This window comes from Perognathus longimembris, chromosome 23 (genome assembly GCF_023159225.1).
Source record: "Perognathus longimembris pacificus isolate PPM17 chromosome 23, ASM2315922v1, whole genome shotgun sequence".
Lineage (NCBI taxonomy): Eukaryota > Metazoa > Chordata > Mammalia > Rodentia > Heteromyidae > Perognathus > Perognathus longimembris.
In genome coordinates, this window is record NC_063183.1 from 2,053,927 (window position 1) to 2,081,818 (window position 27,892).

Consider the following 27,892-nt stretch of genomic DNA (forward strand, 5'->3'; position numbering starts at 1 on the left):
CGCAGCGACCGCCGCTGGAGCCCAGGCCAGGTGAGCGAAGCCCGGGAGAACGCAGTGCCGCTGGAGCCCAGACCAGGTGAGCGCAGCCCGGGCTTGTGGTTTGGGCGAGCAGGCGAGGGAGGACCGGGTACCAGGACCTGCCCGCCTGCTGGCTGGCCAGCTGCCCTAGCGCGGAGGAGGGATCGCTACTTCCTGCCACCAAGACGATCTCCGATCGGTCCACTCGTTCACCAAATCCCATTTGGGATCCCCGTGGGTCTGAATTCGAACTAAGCCGCTGGAATTGTGTCTAGCGTTCTCTGGACTCGGTTTCCACCTCCGGGTGATGGGAACTAGCGGCAGCCTCTGTGTCCCCAAGAAAACGCAGCTCAGGGGCGCCCGGGGGGGGGGGGCCCTCATCCCGCGGCCTTGCTGCCCCACTGTGTGCTGCATGCGGACACTGCTCCGGGTCGGCGACCCCACGAGCAGTGCAAGTGTTCCGGTCTCCTCCCTCAGCCCGAGCCCGCGCCCAGGTGATTGGGGCTCTGGATACTGAAGTACAGTGAGGTTCTCAGGATCTTGCCCCAGGGCACACCCAGGCACACCCAGCAAGCGGGAATCCGACGCCAGGCCCCAGCCTTTGCCACATGCAATTGAGCTGGCACTGGTAGTTCATGCCCTAATCTCAGCTATTCAAAAGGCTGAGATATGGACAACTGGTTGGAAAAGTCGGAGAGATTCCATCTCCAACTAACCAGCAAAATGCTGTCATGGAGGCATGGATCAAGTAGTAGAGGATCAGCTGCCAGCAAAAAGTTATCTGGGGCTGGGTAGAGGAGGACTCCACGTGTGAGGGTTGTATCCTCTACCTTCCATGGTTCATTTCTCAGATGACTTGAGGGATGCCCCAACCCCGACCCCATTCAACCTATTAGTGCTTATCACAAGGTAGGGGTGACCCTACTAGTCTCCCAGAAATTCAGCAGGCAGAGTAGGCACAGAGAATACTAAAAGATAGAAATATTAGCCAGGCACTAGTAGTTCATGCCTGTACTCTTAGTTACTAAGGAGGCTGAGATCTGAGGATCAGAGTGAAGCCCCATCCTAGGCAGGAAAGTCCTTGAGATCTTATCTCCAGTAAACCACCAAAAAAAAAAGCCAGGAGTGTACCCATGGCTCAAGTAGTAGAGCACCAACCTTGAGAGAAAAGGCTAAAGGGCAGCACACTGGCTCTGAGTTCAAGCCCCAGATCTGATACAAAAGAAGGAGGAGGAGGAGGAGGAAGAGGAGGAGAGAGAGAAAGAGAGAAAGCAGAGAGGAAAGGAGGAAGGAAGGAAGGAAGGAAGGAAGGGTTCTTATGGTTGTAAGAGTCACTTCCCTGTGATCACCACCATCAACCATGAAGCTTATCAATCAGTCAGTCACTTAAGGAACAACTGCCATATCTTATAAACTGCAGAGCAGAAACTTAACTACCTGTATAAGTTGTGCCTGGTGCACAGTAGGCCTGCAGAGCAGTGACTGCCTTTATAATGCTGATGACATTGCCTAGGCCTACTCAGGTGGAATGAGAAGGTTCAGAGTGATTATGGGGACAGTGATTGACAGCTTGGCTCAGTGTAGGTCTAGAGTGAAGAGGAAATGGGCCCTGGGATCCATTGGCTTGACCCTGAAGCCTTCAGAGGGCATGGGATGGCTGTGTGGTGTCAGCCATCTGCTCTCCTGGATGGCCTGGGAGACAGAGGCAGCAGGTGTCAGGGTGGGGCAAGCCCAGACCTTGGAATCAATACAAGTTTCCAGGGTACTGAGCTCTTTGGGATCCCTTGTGGATTCCTCTCCCCCTCCCTCTTCCCACCCCCCTCTTCTTCCTCCCAAGATCCCCTCCCCTCCCCCCACCTCCCCTTCCTCCTTCTTCACACAGTTTTGAACTCTTGCTGGGCTTTTTCAGTCAAGGCTAGTGCTCTATCACTTGAGCCACAGCTCCACTTCTGGGTCTCTGGTAGTTGATTGGACGTAAGAGGCTCATGGACTAACCTGGCTGGCTTTGAACTGTGATCCTCAGATCTCAAACTCCTGAGTAGCTAGGATTACAGGAGGGAGCCACTAGCACCTGGCTTCCTCTCTTCTTCCTGCTGCTCCTTCTCTTCTACTTCCTTGTCCTCTTCTCCAAGATTCCTCATAGCTCCTCTGTTAGAAAACCTCAGTCAGGCTGGGAATATGGCTTAGTGGCAAGAGTGCTTGCTTCTTATACATGAAGCCCTGGTTCAATTCCTCAGTACCACATATATAGAAAATGGCCAGAACTGGTGCTGTGGTTCAAGTGGCAGAGTGCTAGTCTTGAGCAAAAAAGAAGCCAGGGACAGTGCTCAGGCCCTGAGTTCAAGGCCCAGGACTGGCAAAAAAAAAAAAGAAAGAAAGAAAGCTTCAGTCACTTCCTGGTCCGGTGAATTTCATCTGGGCATAGTTACAATTGCTTCCAGCTCCTTCTAGTGCTACATGGGGCTGGGAAGACAGGAATGCAGTATGAATCTGTCACATGGCCTGGCTTTGGGCACCCATTTCCCCCACTATAAAGTTCAAAGGCTGGTTGCCTTCTCAGACTCCCTTTGGAGTGTACTTCATCTGGGGGTACTTGGGCTCTGAAAGTGAGAGGGCCCCCTGGGAACTCCAAGGGTCTCTAACTTCTTTTTTCTCTTCTTTCCTTTTGTTTTTTGGTTTTGTTTTGGTGCCAGTCCTAGGGCTTGAACTCCCATCCTAGACTCTGTAATTGAGCATTTTTTGCTTAAGGCTAGTAGTGCTGAACCACTTGAGCCACAGCTCTACTTCTGGCTTTTCAGTGGTTAATTGAAATAAGAGTCTCTTGGACTTTCCTGACCAGACTAACTTTGAACTACAGTTCTCGGATCTCAGCCTCTTGAATAGCTAGGATAACGGGTGTCTGGTAAAGGGTCTCGGGTTCCCCTCCATCCGAGGAGTCTGATGATCTGTGTGACATGAGATGATTCTGGAATGTTCTATTCTGCTTTTCCCTACAGGTGGGCAGCTTTGGGCTGCATGGCTGTTTAGAGAATGAAGCCCAACCCCACCGGCTCCTTGCCAGCGCCCTGCAGAGCCATGGGCCAGGGCGAGAAGGGCTGTCCTGTCTGCCAGGCTTGGGGAGTGGTTTCAGGTCCAGAGTCCGGTTTGGGGCGGGGGTCAGGGTCCGGGGCTGTTCTAGGAGATGGACCAGGACCCAGTGCTCTTCTGGGGTCTGGGCAAGGAGCTGGTGCTGTTTGGGTACCCGGCACTGCTCTGGGACCTAAGTCAGGAGCTGCACCGAGCACTGGGTTGGAAGCTGAGTGGGGACCTAGGCTAGGAACTAAGGAAGCTGGGTCAAGACCTGGGTTGGGACCTAGGTCAGGATCTGGGCTGGAAGCTCTGTCAGAAGCTGTGTCAGGACCTGCCTCAGGGGCTGGCTCAGGACCCCTGTCAGGAGCTCAGCCATGGCCTAAGTTAGGAGCTGGGACAGAACCTGAATCAGGACTTGGGTCAGGACTTGGGCCTGGAGCTGAGTCAGGAACTGGGTTGGGACCTCTGTTAGCAGCTGGGAGAGGAGCAGGGTCAGGACCCCAGTCAGGAGCTGGGACAGGAGCCAGGTCAGGACTCCAGTCAAGAGCTGTGCCAGGACCCCAGTCAGGAGCTGGGTCAGGACCCCAATCAGGAGCTGGGTCAGGACCCCAATCAGGAGCTGGGTCAGGAGCCGGGTCAGGAACCCAGTCAGTAGCTGGGTCAGGATCTGTGCCAGGACCCCAGTCAGGAGCTGGGTCAGGACCCCAGTCAGGAGCTGGGTCAGGAGCCGGGTCAAGACCCCAGTCAGCAGCTGGGTCAGGACCCCAATCAGGAGCTGGGTCAGGAGCCAGGTCAGGAACCCAGTCAGTAGCTGGGTCAGGATCTGTGCCAGGACCCCAGTCAGGAGCTGGGTCAGGACCCCAATCAGGAGCTGGGTCAGGAGCCGGGTCAGCACCCTGGTCAGGAGCTGGGTCAGGACCATGGTCAGGTGCTGGGTCAGGAGCTGCACCATTACTTCAATCTGGGCCCAAACCCAGTGAATCAGTGGCAACCACAGCACCAGTACTGCAGAAGAAGACTCAAGCCAGCCCCACGCAGGGCCCCCGACAGAAGGTTCTGGTGACGGGCGGAGGAGGCTACCTGGGCTTTAGCCTGGGTTCCAGCCTAGCCAAGAGCGGCGCTTCTGTCACCCTGCTTGATCTCCGCAGACCCCAGTGGGAAGTGCCCCCAGGGACGCAGTTCATCCAGGTGCGGGAACGGAGGTCAGGGGGCTGTAGGCAGTAGTTGTGGGGACAGAGGTCCATGGGAAGCCAGTGGTGGGGCCAGCCTGGGCTTCCACTGCAGCTCCTTTATTTCCTAGTAGGAAAGCCTCTACTTCCCTGAGCCTCAGGGTCCTCACCCACAGAAGAGACAATAGTACCTACTTTATAAGGGTCTCACTGGGTGTGGCAGTGCATGCCTGTAACCCCAGCACTCAGGAGACCGAGGCAGGAGATCAAGGGCAAGCCAGGCTACACAACAAGAAGATTGCATCTCAAAAACAAACAAAGAAAAGTGATAGGCACTAGTGGCTGACACCCGTAATCCTAGCTACAGAGAAGACTGAGATCTGAGGATGGTAATTCAAAGCACTCAGGGCAAGAAAGACTCTCATCTCCATTTAATCACTAAAAAGACAGAAGTGAAGTTGTGCCTCAAGTGGTAGAGTACCATCCTTGAGTAAAAAGGCTGGGAGACAGTGTCTAGGCCTTGAGTTCAAGCCCATCCTGGCATACACACACACACACACACACACACACACACACACACACACACACACACACACACAGAGCCCTGGGCCCTCTATACATGGAAACAGGTGACAGTGACAGTGCCCTGTAGGGTCCTATAGTACATCCTAACCCACAGCTGCTTGGTCTGAGCAGGTTAGGGGCTGGGGCTGGGGCCTGGCGAGGTATGGAAGTGATGTGTCTGTGAGCCTTGAACTTGACCCTTTCGCTGCGTCTTCTTTCTGTGTTTCAGGCTGATGTGCGAGACGAAGGCGCCCTGTTCCGTGCCTTCGAGGGGGTGGACTGTGTCTTCCATGTGGCCTCCTATGGGATGTCAGGTGCTGAAAAGGTGAGAGCCTCCTGTTCTCACCTGGATTGGGCACCGGGGGGTCATGAATCCTGGCTCTTCCCACCACAACCCTGGTGCCCTGTACTCCTGTAGCTCTTCACTTCCCCCAGGGAGAATTTAGACTATTCCAGGTCCACAATGCCAAATACCAGCTCTGCTGCTTTCTGGCTGTGTGACCCAGGGCTGTGTGAGCCGTTCTCATCTGGAGAGTGAGGACATTACTAATATTCATATCACAGCCTGTGATAAGGCTGTAAGCAATGTGACAAGGGTCTGTCACAGTGTGTGTGTGTCCTCAAACTCCAGAATTGTACTTATTTGTATATCAACAGTATTATTAGTATTGTTTTTACTAACAAAACCCAGGAGCTGGGTACCAGTGGCTCCCACCTGTAATCTTAGCTACTCAGGAGGCTGAGATCTGAGAATCACAGTTCAAAGCCAGCCTGGGAAAGCAAAACTGTGAGACTCTTATCTCCAATTAACCAGCAAAAAAAAAAAAAAGGAATTAGAGCTGCAGCTCAAAGTGGTAGAGCACTGACCTCGAGCATAAAAGCTCAGGGACAGCACCCAGGCCCTGGGTTCAAACCCTATGATGGGAGGCTGGGAATATGGCCTAGTGGTAGAGTGCTTGCCTTGTATACATGAAGCCCTAGGTTCAATTCCTCAGCACCACATATATGGGGAAAGCCAGAAGTAGTGCTGTGGCTCAAATGGTAGAGTGCTAGCCTTGAGCAGAAAGAAGCCAGAGACAGTGCTCAGGCCTTGAGTTCAAGCTCCACAACTGGCAAAAAAAAAAAAAGAAGAAAACAAACAAACCCCATGATGGACAAAAACCAGCAGGTTTTTTGGGCAGGAAAGTCCATGACACTCCTTGCTCCAGTTTAACCAGCAAAAAGCCAGAAATGTGCCTGTAGCTCAAGTTGTAGAAGGCCAGCTATAAGTGAAAAAGCTAAAGGACACTGCTCAGGCTGTGTTCAAGCCCCAGTACCCACCCCCCAAAATTAACCTGCTGACATCCAAGGGGTCAGCCCCACTTTGTAGAGGGACCTGAGGGCCAGGCAGGGGTGGCGTGTCCACCTGGTTGCCCATGGAGTTGATGACAGAGCTGGGCACCCATACTACCGGAGGTCTTCTGGAATTTCTACCTCTGAGCTGGATGTTCTGCCATCTCCTGCCCAACAACACCATGACTTCTACCCTCACCTTCTCTTTTAGCTACAAAAAGAGCAGATTGAGTCTATAAATGTTGGAGGTACCAAGCTGGTGATCAATGGTAGGAGCTCAGGGTGGAATGTGGCTGTGTGCTTTCTCTTCTCTCTTCTCCTGCCACAGGCCCAGCTCCTGGGGGCGGGGGTCGGGGCTGGAGCATTAAAGGGGGACCCTCTGGGCCATCCCTCCCTACCCCAGCTGAGGGCTTGTGGCAATGCACCCTTCCTGTGTGCAGACCTGCTCAGGGACCCCAACAGCCTCAGTGTGTCTAGACACAGGGGGCTCCAGACTGGGCTTGGGGACAATAGGAAAAGTCACCAAAGCACCTTATAAAGGACACATGTTGGGTCCTCTGAGTATGCCTAGCATTTTCTGCCATCCACTTTTCTCTCATTCTAGAATGTCTTTTTTTTTCTTCCCCCTTTGTCTTCATGGAGTGTGACTTTCTTTTTTTTTTTTTTTTTTTTTTTTGCCAGTCCTGGGGCTTGGACTCAGGGGCTGAGCACTGTCCCTGGCTTCTTTTTGCTCAAGCCTAGCACTCTGCCACTTGAGCCACAGTGCCCCTTCTGGCCATTTTCTGTATATGTGGTGCTGAGGAATCAAACCCAGGGCCTCATGTATAGGAGGCAAGCACTCTTGCCACTAGGCCATATCCTCAGCCCTGGAGTATGACTTTCTTCTGACTGGCTCTTAATAGTTCAGGACCAACACTACACTGGGAAGAGAATGAGCAGGCCTGCTCCCCACCCCCACCCCCAGAGCAAAGACCGAATCTACACCCCTAAGTTAAAAGGAGGAGGCTGCCTGGCTCAGGGGCTCACACCTATAATCCTAGCTACTCAGAAGGCATAGATCTAAGGATCACTAGTCAAAGCCAGCCCCAGCAGGGAAAGTCCAGGAGACTCTTATCCCCAATTAACTACCAAAACCCAGAAATGGAACTGTGGCTCACATGGTAGAGCACTAGCCTTGAGCATAAAAGCTCAGGGACAGTGGCCAGGCTCTGAGTTCAAGCCCCAGGAGTGGCACAAAATATAAAAGGAGGTGGCTCTTCTAGCCTAGGCAGCAGTACTTTGTGGGAGTACAGGGTTGGGGGGGCGGGGTGGAGGTAGTACAGATCATGGATTTGTTCAAGGAAGTCCCTCTGAGCCCCACACTCAGCTGACCCCCTGCTCTGCCTCAGCTGTGTGTGTGTGTGTGTGTGTGTGTGTGTGTGTTTGTGAGCACATGCACTTGTCTCTGCAGTCTGTGTCCGTCGGAGAGTTCCAAGACTCGTCTACACCAGCACCGTGAACGTGGCATTTGGAGGGAAGCCCATTGAGGAGGGGGATGAGGTCTCTGTGCCGTATTTCCCACTGGATGAGGTACCTGGTTTTCAGGAGAGGTGGGCAGGGTGGGGGGGGGCTGCATCTAACGCGGGCTGCATCCCAGCAAGAAGTGCCCCCTGCGGATGGCATGAGCCCACACCAGTTTAAGCTCACCATCCATACCCACAAAGGACTTTGATTTTTATTTTCCTTTCTTTCTTTTTTTTTTTTTATGGGCCAGTCCTAGGGCTTGAATTTGGGGTCTGGACACTGTCCTTGGGGTTGTTGGGTTTTGTTTTTGTTTTGCTCAAGGCTAGCTCTTTACCACTTGAGCCATAGTTCCACTTCTGGCTTTTTTTTCGGGAGAGGGGGGTGATTAATTGGAGATGAGAGTTTCACAGATTGTCCTGTCCAGGCTGGCTTTGAATCAGAACCCTCAGATCTCAGCCCTCTGAGTAGCTAGGATTACGAGCACCTGGCTCCACAGGAGGCTCTGAAATCAGACAGACCTGGCCTGGAGTCCCAGACTGGCCTTTTCTATCTGTGACTCTGCTTGGGTCATGTCAAGCTCAGAGCCTCTGTTTCTTCCTGGTGTGGGACAGGCAGGGAAAGTAGTGGAGAGAAGGTGAGATTGCAGATGTGAACATGCCACAGGAACCAGGAAGAAAGACGCAAGAAGCTCGTCCAATGCATGTGCAGCAGCAGTAGCGGCGCAGAGCGGGCACTGGGTGTCTAACTGGTGGCCCTCTGCCCCAGTGACTGAAAGGTGACACTGTCTACCACCAGGGGAAAGCTGGGGCAGTAGCACTCAGGACTTAGCCACAGCCAGGTGCTGGTGGCTCACACCTGTAATCCTAGCTACTCAGGAGGCTGAGCTTTGAAGACCACAGTTCAAAGCCAGCCTGTGCAGAGAACTCCAGGAGACTCTTATCTCCAGTCACACACACACACACACACACACACACACACACACACACACACACACACACACACACACCAGAAGTAGTGCTGTGGCTCAAGTGGTAGAGAGCTAGCCTTGAGCAAAAGAGCTCAGGGACAGTGCCCAGGCCCTGAGTTCAAGCTCCAGGACCAGCCACATCCCCAGGATGTGGACACAGAATCCAAAAGGAAGACATAGCCCTGGGCCATGATAGACTGGGCAGGCGCCTCTGGCAACAGCGCTGACCCCTATGTGTCGGCCCTGTTCTCCCTGTTCTCTGGCAGCACATGGACCACTACTCCCGAACCAAAGCCATTGCCGACCAGCTGACCCTCCTGGCCAACGGGACACCTCTCCCAGGTGTGTAAGAGTCAGGACCATGTGGGCTGCCACCTCCCCAAATGTGTGCATGATGGGAGCTTCCAGCAGACATACATCTGAGGCGCACCTTTCCACGGGACAGTGCCCCAGGGCTTGACCCTCTGCCATCCAAAGTATTCTGAATGCATGCTCTGTGCCTCATCCCAGGAGGCCTAGGAAGATAGATCACTGTCCCGCCTCGGAGATGTGGGCTCAGCCAGGACAAGCTCCTTTCTGTCTTATCAATGTGGATCCAGTTTTAGGAGTGTGTGTGTGTGTGTGTGTGTGTGTGTGTGTGTGTGTGTGTGTGTATGCTGGTACTGGAGCTTGAACTCACGGCCTGAACTCCGCCCCTTAGCTTTTTTCATTCGTAATTGGTACTTTACCACTTCAGCTACTGCTCCACTTCCAGCTTTTTGGTGGTTCATGGAGATAAGAGTCTCACAGACTTTTCTGACTGGGCTAACTTTGAACCATGATCCTTAGAGCTCAGCCTTCTAAGTAACTATGCTTATAGGCTTGAGCTACCAGCATGTAGCTAAGAGCCTTCTAGATGAAAAAGTACAGCATGATGAACATGGAATGAGCTATAAGCTGGACTTCCCAGCTGCATTCTCTCTTCTGGTGACAGAGAGATAATAGAATATCAACAGTCCACACTGATTGCTTACTACAGGTTGTATTCTGCACAGTTATTTTACTTATTTATTTATGTATTGTGTGTGTTTGTGTGTGTTTGCCCATGCACACACACATGTGTGTGTGCTTGTACTGGGGCAAGAACCCAGCACCTGATGCCCTGGGTTGTTGGCCTTTTCACAAGGCTGGTACTCTACCACTTGAGCCAAACCTTCTCTTCCAGCTTTTTGCTGGTTAATTGGAGATTTTTAAAAAATCTCAGATTTATCTGCCCAAGCTGGCTTTGAACCACCCTCCTCAGGTCCTAGCCTCCTGAGTAGCTAGGACCACAGACGTGAGCCACGGGTGCTTGGCTCTGACCAATAATTTTATATGCAAAAGGCTTATTCACAGCTCAGAGCATCCTAGGAGGTAAGCATCTTAGGTGTTCTTGGTTTTTCAAAATCAGGTGCCAGATCCATCTAATTAATTCCTTGCCATCCAAGTTATTACCACTGGCTTTCTGTAATGCACAAACAAAAGAATCCGGCAGCTTGACTTCTTTTGATGATCAATACTATCTGAACTTGAGGTCCAGGTAGATTTGAAAAGTGAAAGATGCTTGAAATTCGAAAAGGTGGTGGCTCATACTATTATCCTACCTACCCAAAATGCTGAGATTGGAGCCAGCCCAGGCAGACAAATCTGTGAGACTCATCTCTGACCAGCAAAAAGCCAGAGGTTGAGATTTGGCTCAGGTGGTAGAGAACCAGCCTTGACTAAAAAAACTAAGAGAAAGTGTCCAGGCTTTAAGTTCAAGCCCCAAGACTGGCCAAAAAAAAAAAAAAAAGCCAGAAGTGAAGCTGTGGCTCAAGTGGTTGAACACCAATCTTGAGCAAAAATCCCAAGACAGAGAGCATGAGGCCCTGAGTTCAAGCCCCAGTCCTGGCACAAAAGAAAAAAAGGGGGCTGGGAATGTGGCTCAGCAGTAGAGTGCTTGCCTAGCATGCATGAAGCCCTGGGTTCAATTCCTCAGCACCACATAAACAGGAAAAAGTTGGAAATGGTGATGTGGCTCAAGTGGTAAAGTGCTAACCTTGAGCAAAGGAAGCCAGGGACAGTGCTCAGGCCCTGAGTTCAAGTCCCAGGACTGGAAAAAAAAAGGAAAAGAAGGAGAAAGAGAGGGAGGAAAGGAGGGAGGGAGGGAAAAAGAAAGAGAGCAAGCCAGCCAGGCCATTGGGGTTCACACCTGTAATCCCAGCTACTCAGGAGCCTGAGAGTTGAGGATCAAGGTTCAGAGCCAGCCTAGGTAGGAAAATCTAGGTAGAAAAATCAATTAACCACCAGAAAACCAGAAGTGGCACCGTGACTCAAAGTAGTAGAGCTCTAGCCTTGAGCACAAAAGCTCAGGAACAGTGCCCAAGCCCCGAGTTCAAACCCCACGACTGACCAAAAAAAAAGAAAAGAAAAGAAAAGAGAGAGAGAGAGAGAGAGAGAGAGATTGGAAAGGAGGGAGGGAGGGAGAGGGAAGGGGAGAGGAGGGGGAGTGGAGGAAGGAAGATTGATTCTAATCCCCAGCTTACAGATGACAAAAACAGACTGATGCGCTTCATTCAAGATCAAACAGGATCATACAGCCCTTAGGTGGTAGAGGTAGGATTTGAACACCAGGGCAGGGTTAGCACCAGAACCTAGGGCCTAGAGGGGAGCTCTTCCCTAAAATGTCCCCACCTCCACACCACCCTGGGCTGCCAGCCCTTCGCGCCTGGTCCCAGTAGGAACACCCAGCTGTGTCTTCCCTGGGACCTGACCTGGTGTCCTTGGAGTCCCTTCTCTCCTGGGGCATCCCTGGCCAGGTCAGACCACAGCTGGCATGCTGGACACCTAATCCTCCGGCCGAGAATTATTCATGTGCCCATCGCCAGCTTTCCATAGTCCAGAGAGTCACAGATACCCTGGGCCGGCCCCTGGGGCGTGTGACTGCCGGGCGCTCCGCTGGCCACTGTCAGCTGTCATCTGACCTCCTTCCACCATGCCCTGGGGACCCAGCGCTAAAACATAGCTGAGGCTGTTTACAGAGAAGCGCACCTGACACCTGCTTCTCCGGAGTCTCGCCATGGTCACCCAGAGGGATTTCCACTCCTCCAGCTCTCCTCCTCCCTTAGCAGAGTGGGCCCTAGTGCAGCGGGCGGCATCCTTCCATGTGGGCACATGTGTATCCCAGCTCACTGACCACGGGGGGGGTCCTCTTGTCTCTTTGGGCTTGAACTCAGGGGTTGGGTGCTGTCCTTAAGCTTTTGTGCTCAAAGGTAATGCTCTTCTACTTGAGTCACAGCTCCACTTTCATCTTTTTGGTGGTTGAACTGGAGTAGCTAGGATTACAGACATGAGCCACTGGTTCCTAGCTTTTGTTTGTACATTTAAGCTCTCTGTCCCTAGATCTGTTGTGTCTACTGTGTGCATGCGTGCATGTGTGTGCTGGTCCTGGGGCTTGAATACAGGGCCTGGGTACTCTCTTTGAGGTTTTTGTGCTCAAAACTAGCACTCTACCACTTGAGTCACAGCACCACTTCCAGCTTTCCTTGGTGGTTAATTGAGATAAAATTCTCAGACTTTCCTGCCTGGCTGGTTTTGAACCTCAGTCCTCACATCTCAGCCTTCTGAGTAGTTAGGATGACAGGTGTGAGCCACCAGCTCCCTCTACTTTTACTAACTCAAATCTTCTCTCCATTCCCATTTTGAGACAAGTATAGACAACAAAAGCAAAGCCACTAGCCAGGTGCCTAGGCTGTCTTCCAACCTGGACCCTCAGATCCCAGCCTCCTGCCTGAGCAGAGAAGAACACAGGCAGGAGCCAGTGGGCTCTGCCTCGGAAATAGCTTTTGTAGGATTATCATGTGGCCCTCTACCCTGGGCCTTGTAAAGTGTTGGTGTCTTGGGATGTGTTCGGTTCTGATGCAAAGACACTGGCCCTGATTCACTGGGGGAAATGAGCCCCACTGCAGGGATTTCCAGAAAAGTGACTGCCGGGCTTGGAATGGACAAGAGTGAGGGCAGCCCTAGAGAGCGAGATGGCAGCAATGATGACCTGTGTCCTTAGGGTGAGTCCACACCTAGGACTTGTCATCTTGGTAGCACTGATGTTGACAGCTGCTCTTGGGTGGGAATATCCCACAACCACTCCCATGTAGGCAGATAGCCCCCACAAAGCCCTCTGCAAAGAGGAGAGGTCCCCAAAGGAAGGTGAGCTGCTAGTGGCACTGGGCTTCCTATTCCACACTGGCCCTGCTGCTTCCTCTCCCTGCCAAGCTGCTGCCCTGCAGGTCGCTGACTACCTCCCCTGTGTCCTAGGAGGAGGATCTCTTCGGACCTGTGTGCTGCGGCCCCCAGGGATTTATGGGCCTGAAGAGCAGAGGCACCTGCCCCGAGTGGCGGTATGTCACCCCCGTCTTTTGGAGATAGGTTGACAAGCAAGCTCCCCAACCCCTCTCAGCTCTGGGTCACCAGCCTAGAGGCAGAGCATCCCTGCCTGGGACCCTCAGTCCTTAGAGATGCCCAGCCCCCTGCCTCCCAGCAGTCATATCCCTCAGGACCACCAGGGGTGAGCAGCACTCTTTGCATCAGCCAGTACTAAGCTCCATTTGGGGAGACAGGAAGCTGGAAATCCAGAAGACTTATGTGGGCCCCCTGAGGGCGGGATGGATCATCTTACAGGGCCATGCAAGGGGCTTCATGTTGAAAAACCTCTCTAGCCAGATGATGGGGCTCACGCCTGGAATTCTAGCTACTCTGGAAGCTGAGTCTGAGGGTCGTGGTTTGGAGCTGTCCTGGGCAGAAAGGTTCATGAAACTCTTATCTCCTATTAAAAACACCAAAAAGCTATAAGTAGGCCTGTGGCTCAAGTGGTAGAGCACTAGCCTTGAGCAAAATAAGCTCAGGGACTGCATCCAGATCCTGAATTCCAGCCCTATGATCAGCACATGCATGCATGCGCGCGTGCACACATGCACACACACACACACACACACACACACACACACACACACACACTGCCTCTCTCTAGGAAAGCCTGGGATTAGGAATATGGTGATGAGAGACTCTGGGACTGTCCTCATTGGCTTAAAACATGAGCCGATGGACCTGGCAGAACAGAAGAGCTTCCTGGAGGAAGTGATGTCTGCAGTATTCAGGAGAAAGAGGAAAATCATCAAGAAACCAGGGTAGAGAGAAAGAAGGCTACACAGAGGTGGCAGCTTGGGCACACACCTAGGAATGAGAAAGGCCTTGATCCGGGTAGGAAGTAGCAAAGCTTCCTGTGGCTAAGTCTGATCTAGGAGAACAGGTCATGGGAAGCTATGGAAGGTTACCCCTTTGTAGAGATTTTTATGTCTATTTTTTTTCCTGGGGCTTGAATGCAGGGTCTGGATGTTGTCTCTTAGCTCATTCATTCAAGGCTAGTGCTCTACTTGAGCCACAGCACTATTCCTCCATTTCCAGCTTTTTGGTAGTTAATTGGAGATATGACTGACTTCAAACAGCGATCCTCAGATCTCAGCCTGCTGAGTGGCTAGGATGGCAGGTGTGAGCCGCCAGCACCCGGTCATCATATCTATTTTCAATTGTTTACATTGGCTAGCTTCTTGGGAGGTGTTTAGCTACTTCTGTGTCCACTGTGGCAAAATACCTGACATAAGGGAAGAAAGGAACAATTTACTGTACTCCGTTTCAGAGGTTTCAGTCCATCAAGGCAGGGAGGGTGTGATGGGACAGAACTGTTGAGCTTATGGCAGCTGGGAAGCAGATGGAATGGTGTCTCTCATGGGCAACAGGAAGCAGAGCCAGGAGGAGCACCCAAGGACCAGCCACTCAGGCTGCTTCCTCCATCCAGAGAGAAAGCTCCCCCACCTCCCCAATAATCTATAGAAATCTGAACGAGTTAATGGACTAAAGCATTAAGTCAAAGAGCCCTCCGGATCTGAACATCCCTAGAAACACCCTCACAGACATTAGAGCTATGCTCCACCAATCCCCTATGAGTCTCTCAACCCGTTTTGTAGACAATCTAGACGTGCCATCACAAGGGCAACTCCAGTGAGACCCCCAATTTATTTATTCATCAAACAAATGCTTCACCAGACCTACTGTATTCTCGATTTTGAGACAGATTGTTGAATAATGTGCAGTTCTAGTCCATGTGTTTCTATTCTCACTTAAGGACACAGCCAGATGGTTCATGCTTGTAATCCTAGATACTCAGGAAGCTGAAATCTGAGGATCAGAGTTAGAAGCCAGCCTGGGCAGAAAAATCCATTAGACCTCTGTCTAATTAGCCAGCAAAAATGCTGAAAGGGGAGGCATGGCCTAAGTAGTAGAGCACTAGCCTTGATTGAAAAGCCAAGAGAGAGCATGAGGCCCCAAGTTCAAGTCCCAGAACAGGCAAAAAATGAATAAATAAAATAAACAGTAGAATTGTTCAATTTTAAGTGCTAAAGCACTGGAGGAAAAAAGTGGAGTAGGGTGAGAGAATTAGGCTTGCCTAGGCTGAGGAAAACCCTGGAGCAGGCGACATTTTTGAACACCCAAGGCAGGAGGTGGTCAAGCTGGGCACAGGTAATTGCAAGAAGAGCCTTCCAGGCCGGAGGTGGCTCTTTCAAAGCCACAGCAAGGTGGCCATGTGGTCACGGCAGGGCCTGTGAGCCATGTCAGAGGCAGAGCACAGATCAGAATAGGCTTCCTGGCCAGTTAGAACTTCAGCTTTAATCAGACAACAGTGGCTCATACCTATAATCCTAGCTACTAAGGAGCCAGAGATCTGAGGGTCACAGTTCCAAGCCAATATAGGCAGGGAAGTCCAGGAACTTTTTTTCTTTTTTGCCAGTCCTGGGTATTGAACTCAGGGCCTGGGCACTGTCCCAGAGCTTCTTTTGCTAAAAGCTAGCACTCTACCACTTGAGCCACAGCGCCACTTCTGGCTTTTTCAGCTTATGTGGTACTGCAGAATCGAACCTAGGGCTTCATGCATGCTAGGCAACCACTCTACCACTAGGCCACATTCCCAGCCCTCCAGGAGACTCTGATCTGCAATTAACCAGCAAAAAAGCCAGAAGTGGAGCTGTGGCTCAAGTCTGTGGTAGAGTAGTAGCTTTGTGCAGAAAAGCTCAGGCCCTGAGTTCAAGCCCCAGAACCAGCACAAAAGAAGAAGAAGAAGAAAGAAGGAGAAGGAGAAGGAGAAGGAGAAGGAGAAGGAGAAGGAGAAGGAGAAGGAGAAGGAGAAGAAGAAGAAGGTGGAGAAGAACTTCTTCAGCTTTCAGCATATCTGTGTGGACATTTCTGAAAAGTTCTAGGCCAGAGAGAGACACACACATAACACACACACACACACACACACACACACACACGCACACACACACAGAACTGAAGCAGTGGGGGGAGGGGATCCTCCTGGTTGTGCAGAGATCTGACCGCAGGAGGTGGGGTGGAGGGATGGAAAGAAAGACGGCTGGGGTCCAGGCAAGGGGTGACAGCAGGGGAGGATATGATGGATTGAGACAGGCTTGAAGGGCGAGGCCAGCTGGATACGTGGGAGGGAGGGCTGGGCATGGGCCTCCAAGATGGCCCTGTGTCGCCATTGGCCTGCACGAGTCGCAGGCATCAGGCCTGGCCTCAGAGGATCGGGGAGTGTGCAGGTGGGGCCCAAAGCCACCGAGCTTGAGTACACCCTTGTCACCCCTGCTCCCACCAGAGCCACATCAGGAGGAGGCTGTTCACGTTCCGATTTGGGGACCGCAGGACGAGGATGAACTGGGTCCACGTGCACAATCTGGTGCAGGCGCATGTGCTGGCGGCCGAGGGCCTCACCGCATCCAAGGGCTACGTGGCCGTGAGTGCAGGGGTGCCCTGTGATGCAGCAGGGGGTCCGTCCCTAGGGGAGACTCGCCAGTGCTGGGGTGGGGGGGGGCATTCCTCAGAGACCATCATGAGCTCTTCACAAGGACCCGTAAGGATGGCACTGACTCAAAGTCACAGCCACCAAGTGCTAACTAAGCACTTTGCATGTACTGTAGCATTCAGTCTTCCTAGAGCCCAACAGGGAGATTTGGTTTGTATCCTCCCATTTGCTCAGATGAAGAAACTGAGGCCAGGCACCTGGGGACTCACACCTGTACCCCTAGCTACTCAAGAGGCTGAGATCTGATGGTTAAATTTTTAAGCCAGCCTAGGCAGGAAAGTCTGTGAGACTCTTATTTCCAATTAACCAACAAAAGGCCAGAAGTAGAGGTGTGGCTCAAATGGTAGAACACCAGCTCTGAGTGAAAAGTTAAGGGATGGCACTTAGACCTTGAGTTCAAGCCCCAGTACTAACACAGAGACAGACAGACAGACAGAGACAAGTGCCATTAGCTCATACCTGTAATCCTAGCTACTCAGGAGGCTGAGATCTGAAGGTCAAGGTTCAAAGCCAGCCCAAGCAGGAAAGTCTATGAGACTCTTGTCTCCAGTAAAACACACACACACACACACACACACAGAGAGAGAGAGAGAGAGAGAGAGAGAGAGAGAGAGAGAGAGAGAGAGAGAAAGCCAAGAGTGGAGCTGTGACTCAAGTGGTAGATTGCTAACCTTGAGCACAAAAACTCACGAACAGCTCCCAGGCCCAGAGTTAAAGCCCCAGGACCTGTAAAAGCAAAAACAAAAAATCCTAAAGCATGGAGTTCAAGCCCTGGACTAGCCAAAAATTAAAAATAAAAAGATACACCCTGAAGCCTGGATGGGCTGAGAGTTGAATGACTCTCGGGCTGCACAGTGGGTGGATGTGGTAGCCCAGAATGCAAAGGAACTAGGATAGAGCCCAGATGTTTCCCCAGGTCTGAAAACTGCTCAGGAAATGATGAGGTTAAAGCAGCTTCTGGAAGCCATTTTGCAAGGCTGGGACAGGAATGGTGAGCAGATATCCACCTCTCCTCCCTTCCCTGTGTCTCCTCAGAGTGGGCAAGCGTACTACATCAACGATGGGGAGAGTGTCAACGTCTTCGAGTGGATGGCCCCACTGGTAGGTGTTCAGACACCCCTCCCCTAGTGAGAACCCCAATCCTATCTCCTCATCCTCCTGCCAAAACTCAAAGGATTTCACTCTGCACCCCAGCTCTGGCCAGCATCCCCAAGCAATGAGCAGTGCTTGCCCCTTCGGGGAACCATAAACTCCATCCTGCTTCCCAAATCTTCCAGGATGTCTAGCCTTGTGGGGTTTCCTAGTGGTGCTAGGGGCTCACTCCTGTTATCCTAGCTACTTGGGAGGCTGAGATAGGAGCATCACAGTTTGAAGCCATCCTAGGCAGACAAGTCCATGAGACTCCTACCTCCAGTTAACCAGCAAAAAGCCTATGGTGGAGGAGTGGCTCAAGTGATAGGGCACTAGCCTTGAGCACCAGCGCCGGGCCGGTGTCTCTGCTTTTGAGCTACTATGAAGAGTACCTCAAGGAAGGTTCATATAGACATTTTTGTGTAGATATGCACTTTTATTTCTCTTGGATACACACACATGTGTTAGTGGACTTACTGGGTTATAGAAGACCTTGGTTTGAGCCTGCCTTAGAGGAAGACAGACTGTTTTTCCAAAACAGCTTTGCTGTTCTGTATCTCCCCAACTCCAATTTCCCCACATCCTGCCAGCCCTTGCTATGATCTTTTTGATCAGAAGTTTTTGGTGCAAGTGGAAAAATTCTGCGAATGAATTCTGTGTCTTCCTGCATCTCCTTCTACCTCCACACAGTCCTTGTTGTTTTGATAGCTGAAACCCATTCTAGAAAAACTCCAATTCCAGCTAAGTGCCAGGGAATGTCATTATGTGTAGACAACTGCAATTAATAACTAAGGATTTGATCCCAGGTTATATTCCCCCCCCACCCTGCATGCGTGTGCATGTGCGTACACACACACACACACACACACACACACACACACACACACCATTCAGTTCCTGCTTGAGTTGTTCTGACTAAGGAGTAACTTTCATTTTAAGATTGGCTCAGGCTTGGGGCTGGCTTGGGGTCTTCCATTGTGGGCTATGGGGGGGTGGGGTGGTCCTGGGGCTTGAACTCAAGGCCTGGGCCTGAGATTCTTTTGCTCAAGGCTAACACTCTACCACTTTGAGCTCCACTTCTGGGTTTTGGGTGATTAATTGGAGATAAGACTCTCATGGATTTGTGTGACCAGGCTGGCTTTAAACCACGATCCTCAGATCTCAGCCTCCTGAGTAGCTAGGATGACAGGCCTCAGCTGCTGGTACCAGGCTTCCAATAACCTGTCCTCATCTCAGACCATGTTCCTTTGGCAGTTTGAGAAGCTGGGATACAGCCAGCCCTGGATCCAGGTACCTACATCCTGGGTTTACCTGACAGGTAAGGCTCATGTGCATTAAAGCCCTCCATTCACTAGGTGTGTGTGTATGTTTGTGTGTGTGTGTGTGTGTGTGTGTGTGTGTGTGTGTGTATTTTACCTTGTTTGAAACCCATGGCCTAGACTAGAATGAGACAAAAGAGATATATATCCATCCCAATACTGGACATGGATAAGCCACTGCTGCTGAGTTTATCACCCATGGCTGAGGGTGGAGCTCAAGGTGGAGCACCTACCTAGCCTGTTAAAGCCCTGTGTTAGATCCTCCATAGTGCAGGTACAATCATTGCCATAACCCATCACGCCCTTCAATAGTCCCTGCCCCACATAAATTCCAGTCCCCCTTGCATGGCTGCTGTGATTGGGCTTAGGAAAGATGAGGCGATGAGGCTGCCGAGGTGTGGGGTGCTCAGTGAGAAGCTGAGGCGGCAGCATTCCCACCCTGCCTTCCCAGGTCACCCCAAACTAGGACAGCTTCGGAAGAGTGGATTCTCCTCCTCACTCTCAGATTGGACTTTGCTCCTACCCTCATCCCAACAGCTGTTCTGTGTTCTCCCATCCAAGTACTAACCAGGCCCGACCCTGCTTAGCTTCCGAGATCAGACAAGATCAGGCACGTTCAGGGTGGTATGGCTGTAGACTGTTCTGTGTTCTAGCACCTTCTAGCACCCCTCTGCTGGTCCCCTTCCAGCTGGGATGCAGAACAGAGGCAGAGAACAGCCCAGGGACCGGGCAACCCTCAATCACAAAAGCCTGCTCCTGCTGAGCCTTTCCTTAGGTCTGCTGTACTTCCAGGACTTGCCAGTGAAAACAAGTGTTTACTCTCTCTCTCTCTCTCTCTCTCTCTCTCTCTCTCTCTCTCTCTCTCTCTCTCTCTCTCTCTCTCTCTCTCTCTCTTTCTCTCATGCCTTTACTGGGGCTTGAACTCAGGGCCTGGGCACTGTCCCTTTGCTTTATTTGCTCAAGGCTGGCACTCTACTAGTAGTAGATTGGTTAGAAATAAGAGTCTTGTGGACTTTCCTGCTTAGACTGGCTTTGAACCTTGGTCCTCAGGCCTCAGCTTCTTGTGTATCTACATTACAGGAATGAGCTGGGCTGGCGGATATTTTTTTAAGTGGCTCAGGGCTTCAAGTGCAGGGTGAGGAGTTCGGCTCCCTCCTCTCTCCTGCCCAAGATGGAGGGGGTGGGGGAATGAGGGGAGGCAGGGGAGAGGGATCAACTAGAAAAGAGACAGAGAAAGATTGGAAGGAGAACTTTGCATCTTCTCTGAGTTATCTAAAACTTTGCAGTCATTCAATATTATTGGCATATGAAGTGATGTGCTCTATCTCCCAGCTAACAAGGTGCCCCTAAGCTTTAGAGGAATTTATGACAAAAGGAAACTCCAGTAAAGCTCCCTAAGGTTTGCCTAAAGCTAGGGCCCGCCCCTTACCCACTTGACCCCACCCTCACAGGACCTTCCCTTCCTGCCCTCCCCTCTCCTCTCACCTCTTCCTCACTAAACCAGATTGCTAACAGACTGCGCTCTGCCCTCCCCTCTCCATCCCCCCCACCCTCCCCCTGCAGCCACGGTGATGGAGTACCTGCATCTGGCCCTGCGGCCCATCTGCAACATCCCGCCACTGCTCACCCGCAGCGAGGTAAGAGGGGCACTCAGAGGAGCCTTCCCCTTCCTCCCCTCTCCGCACCCCCAGCCTACGGCCTCATCCCTTTGGCCCCATGGCTGGATACTTGCCAGGGTCTCAGAATCATTCATTCATTCACTCATTCATTGATTTGGAGGTCCTGGGCTTTGAACACAGGATCTGGTGCCTTTACAAGTGGTACAACCACTGAGCCCTGCCTGCAGCCCTGCCTTTCTCCTTCCTAATCCTCCCAACCTCTGGGCTTTTGCTCAGGCTGTGCCCTGCGGGAAACGCCACAACAAATGCCCACTCCTCACCAGGGACAGTCAAGCCATGCACAGCACGCCTTCCAGCCAGGTTCTCCATGTTGCTTCTCAACCCCTCCATCAGCCCAGCGGTCAGCACACACATGCACACACTCACACAAGCCTGGCATCTCCAGTTGGTGCTCACTGTGTACTGGCTGTGTGCTAAGTACCCACTGTGGGTGGCAGCGATGTGGCTTCATGTTTGCTTAGCACACACATGTGCACACACTCACAAAGCCTGGCTATGTGCTAAGTACCCACCATGGGTGGCAGCAATGCAGCTTTATGTTTGCTTAGTACATATAGTGTCAAAGGCAGGATGCTTTCGTGCAGACTAAACAGCAAGGCAACAGGTGATATTCCTGGCTAATGGTTAAAAAAAAATCCACTCTATACATTGCCATTTGATTCTCTCTGATTCCTGCTAAATTAGGAAAGGCAAATTATGATGAGAAGCCGAGTATTAGAGAAATTAGTGATTTGACAAGGTCCAGCACTTTTTAACCTGTGAAGGAGTGGTAAAGGGAAAATGTGCCACAGAAAGAAGCAATACTTTTAGGTGTGGTGGTACATGCAGTCAAGAGACTAAAGCAGGTGGAGCATGAATTTGGGGCCATACTGATTAATGTGGGCTACATAGACTTAAAAAAAAAGAAAGAAAGAAAGGGGGCTGGGAGTATGATAGAGTGCTTGCCTTGCATACATGAAGCCCTGGGTTCAATTCCTCAGCACCACATAAACAGAAAAAGTCAAAAGTGGCGCTGTGGCTCAAGTGATAGAGTGCTAGCCTTGAGCAAAAAAGAAATCAGGGACAGTGTTCAGGCCCTGAGTTCAAGCCCCAGAACTGGCAAAAAAAAAAAAAAAAATACCTAAAAAAAAAAAAAAAAAGGAAGGAAGGGAGGGAGGGAGGGGCTGGGAATGTGGCTTAGTGGTAGAGTGCTTGCCTAGCATGCATGAAGCCCTGGGTTCAATTCCTCAGGACCACATAAACAGAAAAAGCTGGAAGTAGCTCAGGGACCGTGCCCAGGCTCTAAATTCAAGCCCAAAGACTGGCATAAAGAAGAGGAGGAAGAGGAGGAGGAGGAGGAGGAGGAGGAGGAGGAGGAGGAGGAGGAGGAGGAGGAGGAGGAGAGGAGGAGGAGGAGGAAGGCATCAGGGGCCCACACCTATAATCCCAGCTAGTCAGAAGGCTGAAATACAAGGATTGCAGTTCAGAACCAGCCTAGGCAGACACATCCATGAGACTCTTATCTCCAATTAAGCAGCAAAAAAGGAAAAGAAAAGAAAACCAGAGGATGCATGGATCAGGTGGTAGAGATCCAGCTGTGGACATAAAAGCTGGGAGCACAAGACCATGGGATCAACCCTAGTTCCTGCAAAAAAGAAAAGAAAAAGGGGAAAGAAATGCAAGAAAAAGGAGGAGGAAAGAAGGGAATGTTGTTTGATTTATCCTTTGATCAATGGAGGCTAGTAAAGAGAGAGTAATAAATAATCACAATAGTGGCCACACAGGAGGACGTGAAATTCAATGAAATACCCTCCTGCTTCACTTAGGTGGTATTGCTGGCTTTCAAACTCAGACCCATATGATTCCACGCTTAAATCATATTAATTTAAAAAAACTGCCAAGGTGCTGCTGAACTGTGGCCAGGCAGAGACTTAGCCACCCTTGTCTATACTGGATTTCCTTGTTCAATTCAGGGATTGAGGATTCTTCCTTGGGGAAATTTTGGGGGCTGTGGTTCATGCGCCCTCTGCTGGTTCTTCAGTAACACACCAATCAGCCCTTCATAGCCTTTAATCCACCTACTGCTTGCTAGGCACTGTGCTGAGCAATGCAGGTGATAAAGCTTAGTCCTTCCCCAGGTAGATCACAGGCTAAAGGAGAAGATAGCCCAGAAACTCAGATACACTGGGGGAGATGAGAAGGGACTTAACTTCCTAGCCTGCAGAAGAGGCACCTAAGCCAACACTGAGGAAGTCTGGGAGGAAGCCACAGTTAGGCCTGATCCCTGAGAACACTGTGTGCTAGGATTTGCTTATATGGCTCACAGCTGTTCCCCATATAATAGATACCTAGTCATTTTTTTGCCAGTCCTGGGGCTCAAATTCAGGATTTGGGCACTGTCCTTGAGCTGCTTTTTGCTTTTTTTTTTTTTTTTGCTAGCACGCTACAGTGCCGCTTCTGGCTTTTTCTGTTTATGTAGTACCAGGGCTTCATGCATGCTAAGTGAGTACTCTATCACTGAGCCACATTCCCAGCCCCTTAGGAATTTTTTAAATATTGACTTATTCAGTTGGAATAAACTTACTTCTGTATACCCTCAAGCCCTGAACTTACTAGTGAAGCAAGAAAGGGACAAAAATTGGCTTCTCTAAGCTAAGCACCAGTGGCCATTCAGAAAGCTGAAATTTGACGATAGTAGTTTAAAGCCAGCCCAGGTGGGAAAGTCTATGAGATTTTCTATCTCCAATTAACTGGCAAAGAAGCCAGCAGTGGAGCTGTGGCTCAGCCTTAAGAAAAACTTGCTAAGAGGCCCAGGACCTGAGTTCACACCCCACAACACCAACACACACACACTTGGCTTCTCTGCCTCCTCTGGAGTGTCCAAGACCAGAAGTTTGATTCCCAAGGGGCTGTCTCGCTGCTATAGGGAAATCATGTCGCTGGTGTCTTCTCCCAGTGTCCAGCTTTGAAACAAGAGGAGGCAGTGACACAGAATGGCAGGGACCAGCATAGTTAGAATGTGGCTATTCTGTGTGACCTTAGGCAAGTCACTCAACCTCTTTGATCTTGAATTTCCAAGTACCCAAAGAGGAAAGGGTGCCATCTCAGAGGACCCGCGTGCAGCCAACCCGCGTGCTGCCTTTCATAATTCATAGCTATCTTTACTCTTCTTGAAGTTGGTGGGCCCCAGCCACACGGCATCAGGGGAGGGTATTTTCCCTGGCCACAGACAAGCCCATCGGCCACATCTAGCTGGTATCCTAGAAGGCACCCAAGGCCTTCTGAGGACCGGCCCCGCCGCGCCGGGCCGCGGAGAGGCGCGGGGCAGGGAGCGAGTTCCGCAGGGGTCCCGTGGGAGAGGCTCGGGCCCTCGGCTAGGCCTGGGGACGAGCATCCCGGCGAGGGCGCGGCGGGCAGCGGACGCCGCCGCGGTGAAGGGCAGCCCCTTCCCCGGAGGAGGCCCGGAACGCGCGCCGCCCCGCTAGCCGGGCTCGCTGCCCCACCCTCCGCAGGTGCACAGCGTGGCCGTGACGCACACCTTCCGCATCGCCAAGGCCCGCGCCCAGCTGGGCTACGCGCCCGACCGGTTCAGCTTCGCCGACGCCGTGGAGCACTACGTGCAGTCGGCGACCCGGCAGCCCCGCGGCTCCACGGCGCGGACGCTCCTGCGGCTGCTGCTCGGCCTGCTGCTGCTGCTCGGCCTGCTCAGCCTGGGCCTGCACGTCCTAGGCCTGCAGCCCCTGCGGGCAGCCGTGCGGCGGCTCTGACCGCGTGCCACCCGCGGGACCCCGCCCGAGCTTCACCGCTCCGCGCGGCCCGTGCCACCCCGCTTCGCCCGTCCCGGGGCGTGGCCACAGGTCACGGCCCCGCCCTCCAGCCACTGGCCTCGCCCCCTTTCGTTTCTTGCTATGGGGCGGGCCCCTGCTGTTGACCCCGCCTCCTGACACGCCCGCGACCACCCCAATCCTGACCACGCCGCTTTCTCCACCCTAAGACCTTTCGTAGTTTCACAACCTGCTCCACCTTCCCCACGCCCGCACAGGCCTGGGTCGCCCCGCCCCCGGGCGTGATCCCACCCTCCCACTGGTGGCCACGCCCCCTCCTCGCGCCTAGTTCCCGGGCGGGCCTCTGCGTGCTGACCCCGCCTCCTAAAACCTGGTTGGACACTCCCGTTCGCTCCGCCCCCGAATCCTGGCCACGCCTCCTCCACCCTATGACAGCCGGGGCGCTGCGCTCAGGCCCGGCCGCTGCCCGCTTCCCGGGACGGGGACTCCTCGCTGCAGGGGCTTCTCCGAGCGCGTCTGAGATTGGCCCGTAGCCGCCTAAAGCTAATCTGCCCAGACGCCACTATCGTGGTTGCCCTTCTCCGTGCCCTCCTCCGCGCTCCGAGTGCTGAGGGCCCGGCTGGGACCACGCCAGGGGCCCGGGCTGAAGGCCAGCTGGGCCTTTGCGGGTTCCTGGTTTATGAGTCTGGGGAAGACAGCATGGAAAAACAAGTTTCTGTAAAAGAGGCGACATGGAAAAAAAAGAAAAGGGAAGGCTTGGAATGCGGCTTAGTGGTTGCCTAGCATGCACGAAGCCCTGGGTTCAATTACTCAGCACCACATACACAGAAAAGGCCAGAAGTGGCACCTGTGGCTCAAGTGGTAGAGTGCTAGCCTTGAGCAAAAAGAAACCGGGTACAGTGCTCAAGCCCTGAGTTCAAGGCCCAGGACTGGCAAAAAAAAAATAATCTAGAAATAAAAGAAAAAGAAAACAAAGAATTGAGTGTTTCAATATATGTATAATTTTAATGAAAAATAAAGTTTAATCATATTTAATGCTTTAATTTTCTTTCGATTTGTTGGTGATGGCAATTATCTCTAAGGAAGGGCTGACCCCAGAACTTCCTTTTAAAAAAATTTTTTAAGTACTCCAAAGGGGGGTTAATTCAACATGTCAGTTTATGAATGCAAAACATCGTGATCAGTATTACTCCTTCCACCATTCTCAGCACCACCACCACAGATTTTGTGTGTGTATGTGTGTGTGTGTGTGTATCAGAGGTTGAACTCTGGGCCCGGGTGCTGATCCTGAGGCTCTTTTGTCCTACCACTTTGTTTTGAGCCACTGCACCACTTCTGGTTTTCTGGTGGTTAATTGCATATAAGAGTCTCACAGACATTTCTGCCAGGCTGGCTTTAAACTGTGATCTTCAGATGTTGGCCTCGGATTACAGGTGTGAGCTGCCAGCACCATGCTACCACAGATCTTAATACAGCCCAGCTCTCTAGAGAAACTGCACCTACATTTTGAAATGGACTGTGGGTACCAAAATACTAGTGTGTGAACAGATCATGTATCTATGTGTGTGTATGCATGTGTGCCCACTGGGATTAGCTGAAGCAGCACCATGGCTCCTGCCACAGAAGAAAATAATCACATGCCTATGGTAGCAGGGAAGTCTGCAATCAGAGAAGTGTCTCTCTATTGTGAAGAAGGAAGAAAGTGTGCTCTTCTTTCTTCTAAGTAGGATTGTCTGTGTGCAGTAATCAATAATAATCCTTTATGTCTGCTGATGCCCAAAGAACTTTATCTTTTTAAATTCATTTGTTTATTTTGTGCCAGTACTGGGGCTTGAAGTCAGGGCCTTGCACTCTCCTTTGGGGTCTCACTCAAGGCTGGCACTCTACCACTTGAGCCATACATCCTCTTTAGGCTCAATGGAGATAACAGTCTCATAGGCTTTCCAAGACAAGCTGACTTCCAATGGGATCCTCCATCCCAGCGTCCTGAGTAGCTAGGATTACAGGGGTAAGCCACCAGGGCCCTGCTAATGGCGTTCATTTATATGATTTGGCAGGAGGGGCAGTACTGGGGCTTGAACTCAGGGCTTCTTTCCTTGGCTTTTGTGCTCCAACCTGTAGCTCTAGCTCTTGAGCCACACCTCCACTTCTGGCTCTTGCTGGGTAACTATAGATAAGTGTCTCGAATTTGTCTGCACAGGCTGGCTTTGAAGGGTGATCCTCAGATCTCAGCCTCCTGAGTAGCTATGATTACAAGCATGAGTCACGGGCACCCAATTTCAGCCTCCTCTCTTGCTAGGTCCATTCTGCTAGCATCCCTGAGTTACGTCCACAGCACCGGGCCTCACTGCCACCTTCAGGTGCCTGGTATCCAGTATCAAGACAAGCTAAATGTTACCTCCTTACTTCCCCTCATCCAGGTTAACAAGTCTCCTGCCGAACTTCCCTCAGATGTGTAATTAATAATGAAATTAAGCCAGGCACTCGTGACTCACGCCTGGAATCCTAGCTACTCAAGATCAAGTGGTAGAGTGCCAGCCTTAAGTGGGAAACGCTAAGGGAGAATGCCCTAGCCATGAGTTCAAGCCCCAGAACTGGCACCAGAAAAGATAATAGTAGTAAATTTTTAAAAAATCTGTAAATGTGTTTACATGATTGCCTTGCTCGGGCAATGGGACCTCTGGATGAGTTGGGTTTCTGATATAGTAGCTAGTTGTTGAATGAATAAGCAAAGGCTAGCCTTTGCATGTAGGAAGCTGGCACTGAGACCTCAAGGTTGACATCCCAATGTGGGGCCCACTCCACCTACCCAACCTCTGCAGGCACAGAGGCTCATGGGAATCCGGCAGAGCCTCCCAAGGCTATGCACCAGCTGCCGCCCCTCCCCAGTGCCTCCCTAATGCAGGGTATTACAGTCTCCTCAGGTAAGGACACCTCATTCCTGCTGATTCCCGTTGCTTCAGGCCTAGAAGCAGTTAGACCTAGACAGCTTTTTAGGACATTGGGAGGTGTTCAAGATAAAAAGAGGGGGAAAATGGAAAAAAAGGGAGCAGATCGTGTAATTTTTTAATTTTTTATTCCCTTAGGTAGTAGAAAGGGTTTACCATTCAGCAAATCAGCTTATAAAAAATGCAGCCCGGAGGATCCCCGGCCCTCCCCTCCTGTAATGTTTTGTTTGTTTGTTTTGCATTGTTTTGTTTGAAAAGAATAGAAAAAAAATAGAATTGGACGAGAGAGGTGTGCACTGGGCTAGAGTGAGGACTTGGTATCCTTCTCCACTCCCTTATTTTAAAAAAGTGAAAGTCTGAGGTAGGGGAAATTTTGTTTTTAAGGAAAAAAAAATGGAGAAACGGAACTTTGTAGTAGAAAAAGCAACCATTCGGGTGTGGCAGCGGTGGGATTCGAACCCACGCCATCGAAATGACTGGAGCCTAAATCCAGCGCCTTAGACCACTCGGCCACGCTACC

The 27,892-nt window shown here is 51.5% G+C and overlaps 1 protein-coding gene and 1 non-coding gene across 2 annotated transcripts; one reads left to right on the forward strand and one right to left on the reverse strand.

Moving 5' to 3' along the window:
- Positions 1-24,406, forward strand: Sdr42e2 (short chain dehydrogenase/reductase family 42E, member 2). Its single transcript, XM_048332330.1, has 12 exons — positions 1-30; positions 3,015-4,275; positions 5,050-5,145; positions 6,364-6,421; positions 7,603-7,721; positions 8,889-8,964; positions 12,934-13,016; positions 16,325-16,462; positions 17,567-17,632; positions 18,917-18,980; positions 20,545-20,618; positions 24,152-24,406. Exons 2-12 carry the CDS (start codon positions 3,049-3,051, stop codon positions 24,404-24,406), a joined length of 2,256 nt encoding a protein of 751 aa, XP_048188287.1. The 5' UTR covers positions 1-30; positions 3,015-3,048.
- Positions 24,407-27,810: 3,404 nt separating this feature from the next.
- On the reverse strand, positions 27,811-27,892 carry Trnal-uag. Its single transcript has one exon. It is a non-coding gene; the product is annotated as a tRNA-Leu (tRNA).

Coding starts and splice junctions, on each gene's coding strand:
- Sdr42e2 (XM_048332330.1), top strand. CDS start 3,049: ATGAAGCCCAACCCCACCGGCTCCTTGCCAGCGCCCTGCAGAGCCATG. Junction 13,017..16,324: donor GGCACCTGCCCCGAGTGGCG/GTATGTCACCCC, acceptor TGCTCCCACCAG/AGCCACATCAGGAGGAGGCT. Junction 20,619..24,151: donor CACTGCTCACCCGCAGCGAG/GTAAGAGGGGCA, acceptor CACCCTCCGCAG/GTGCACAGCGTGGCCGTGAC.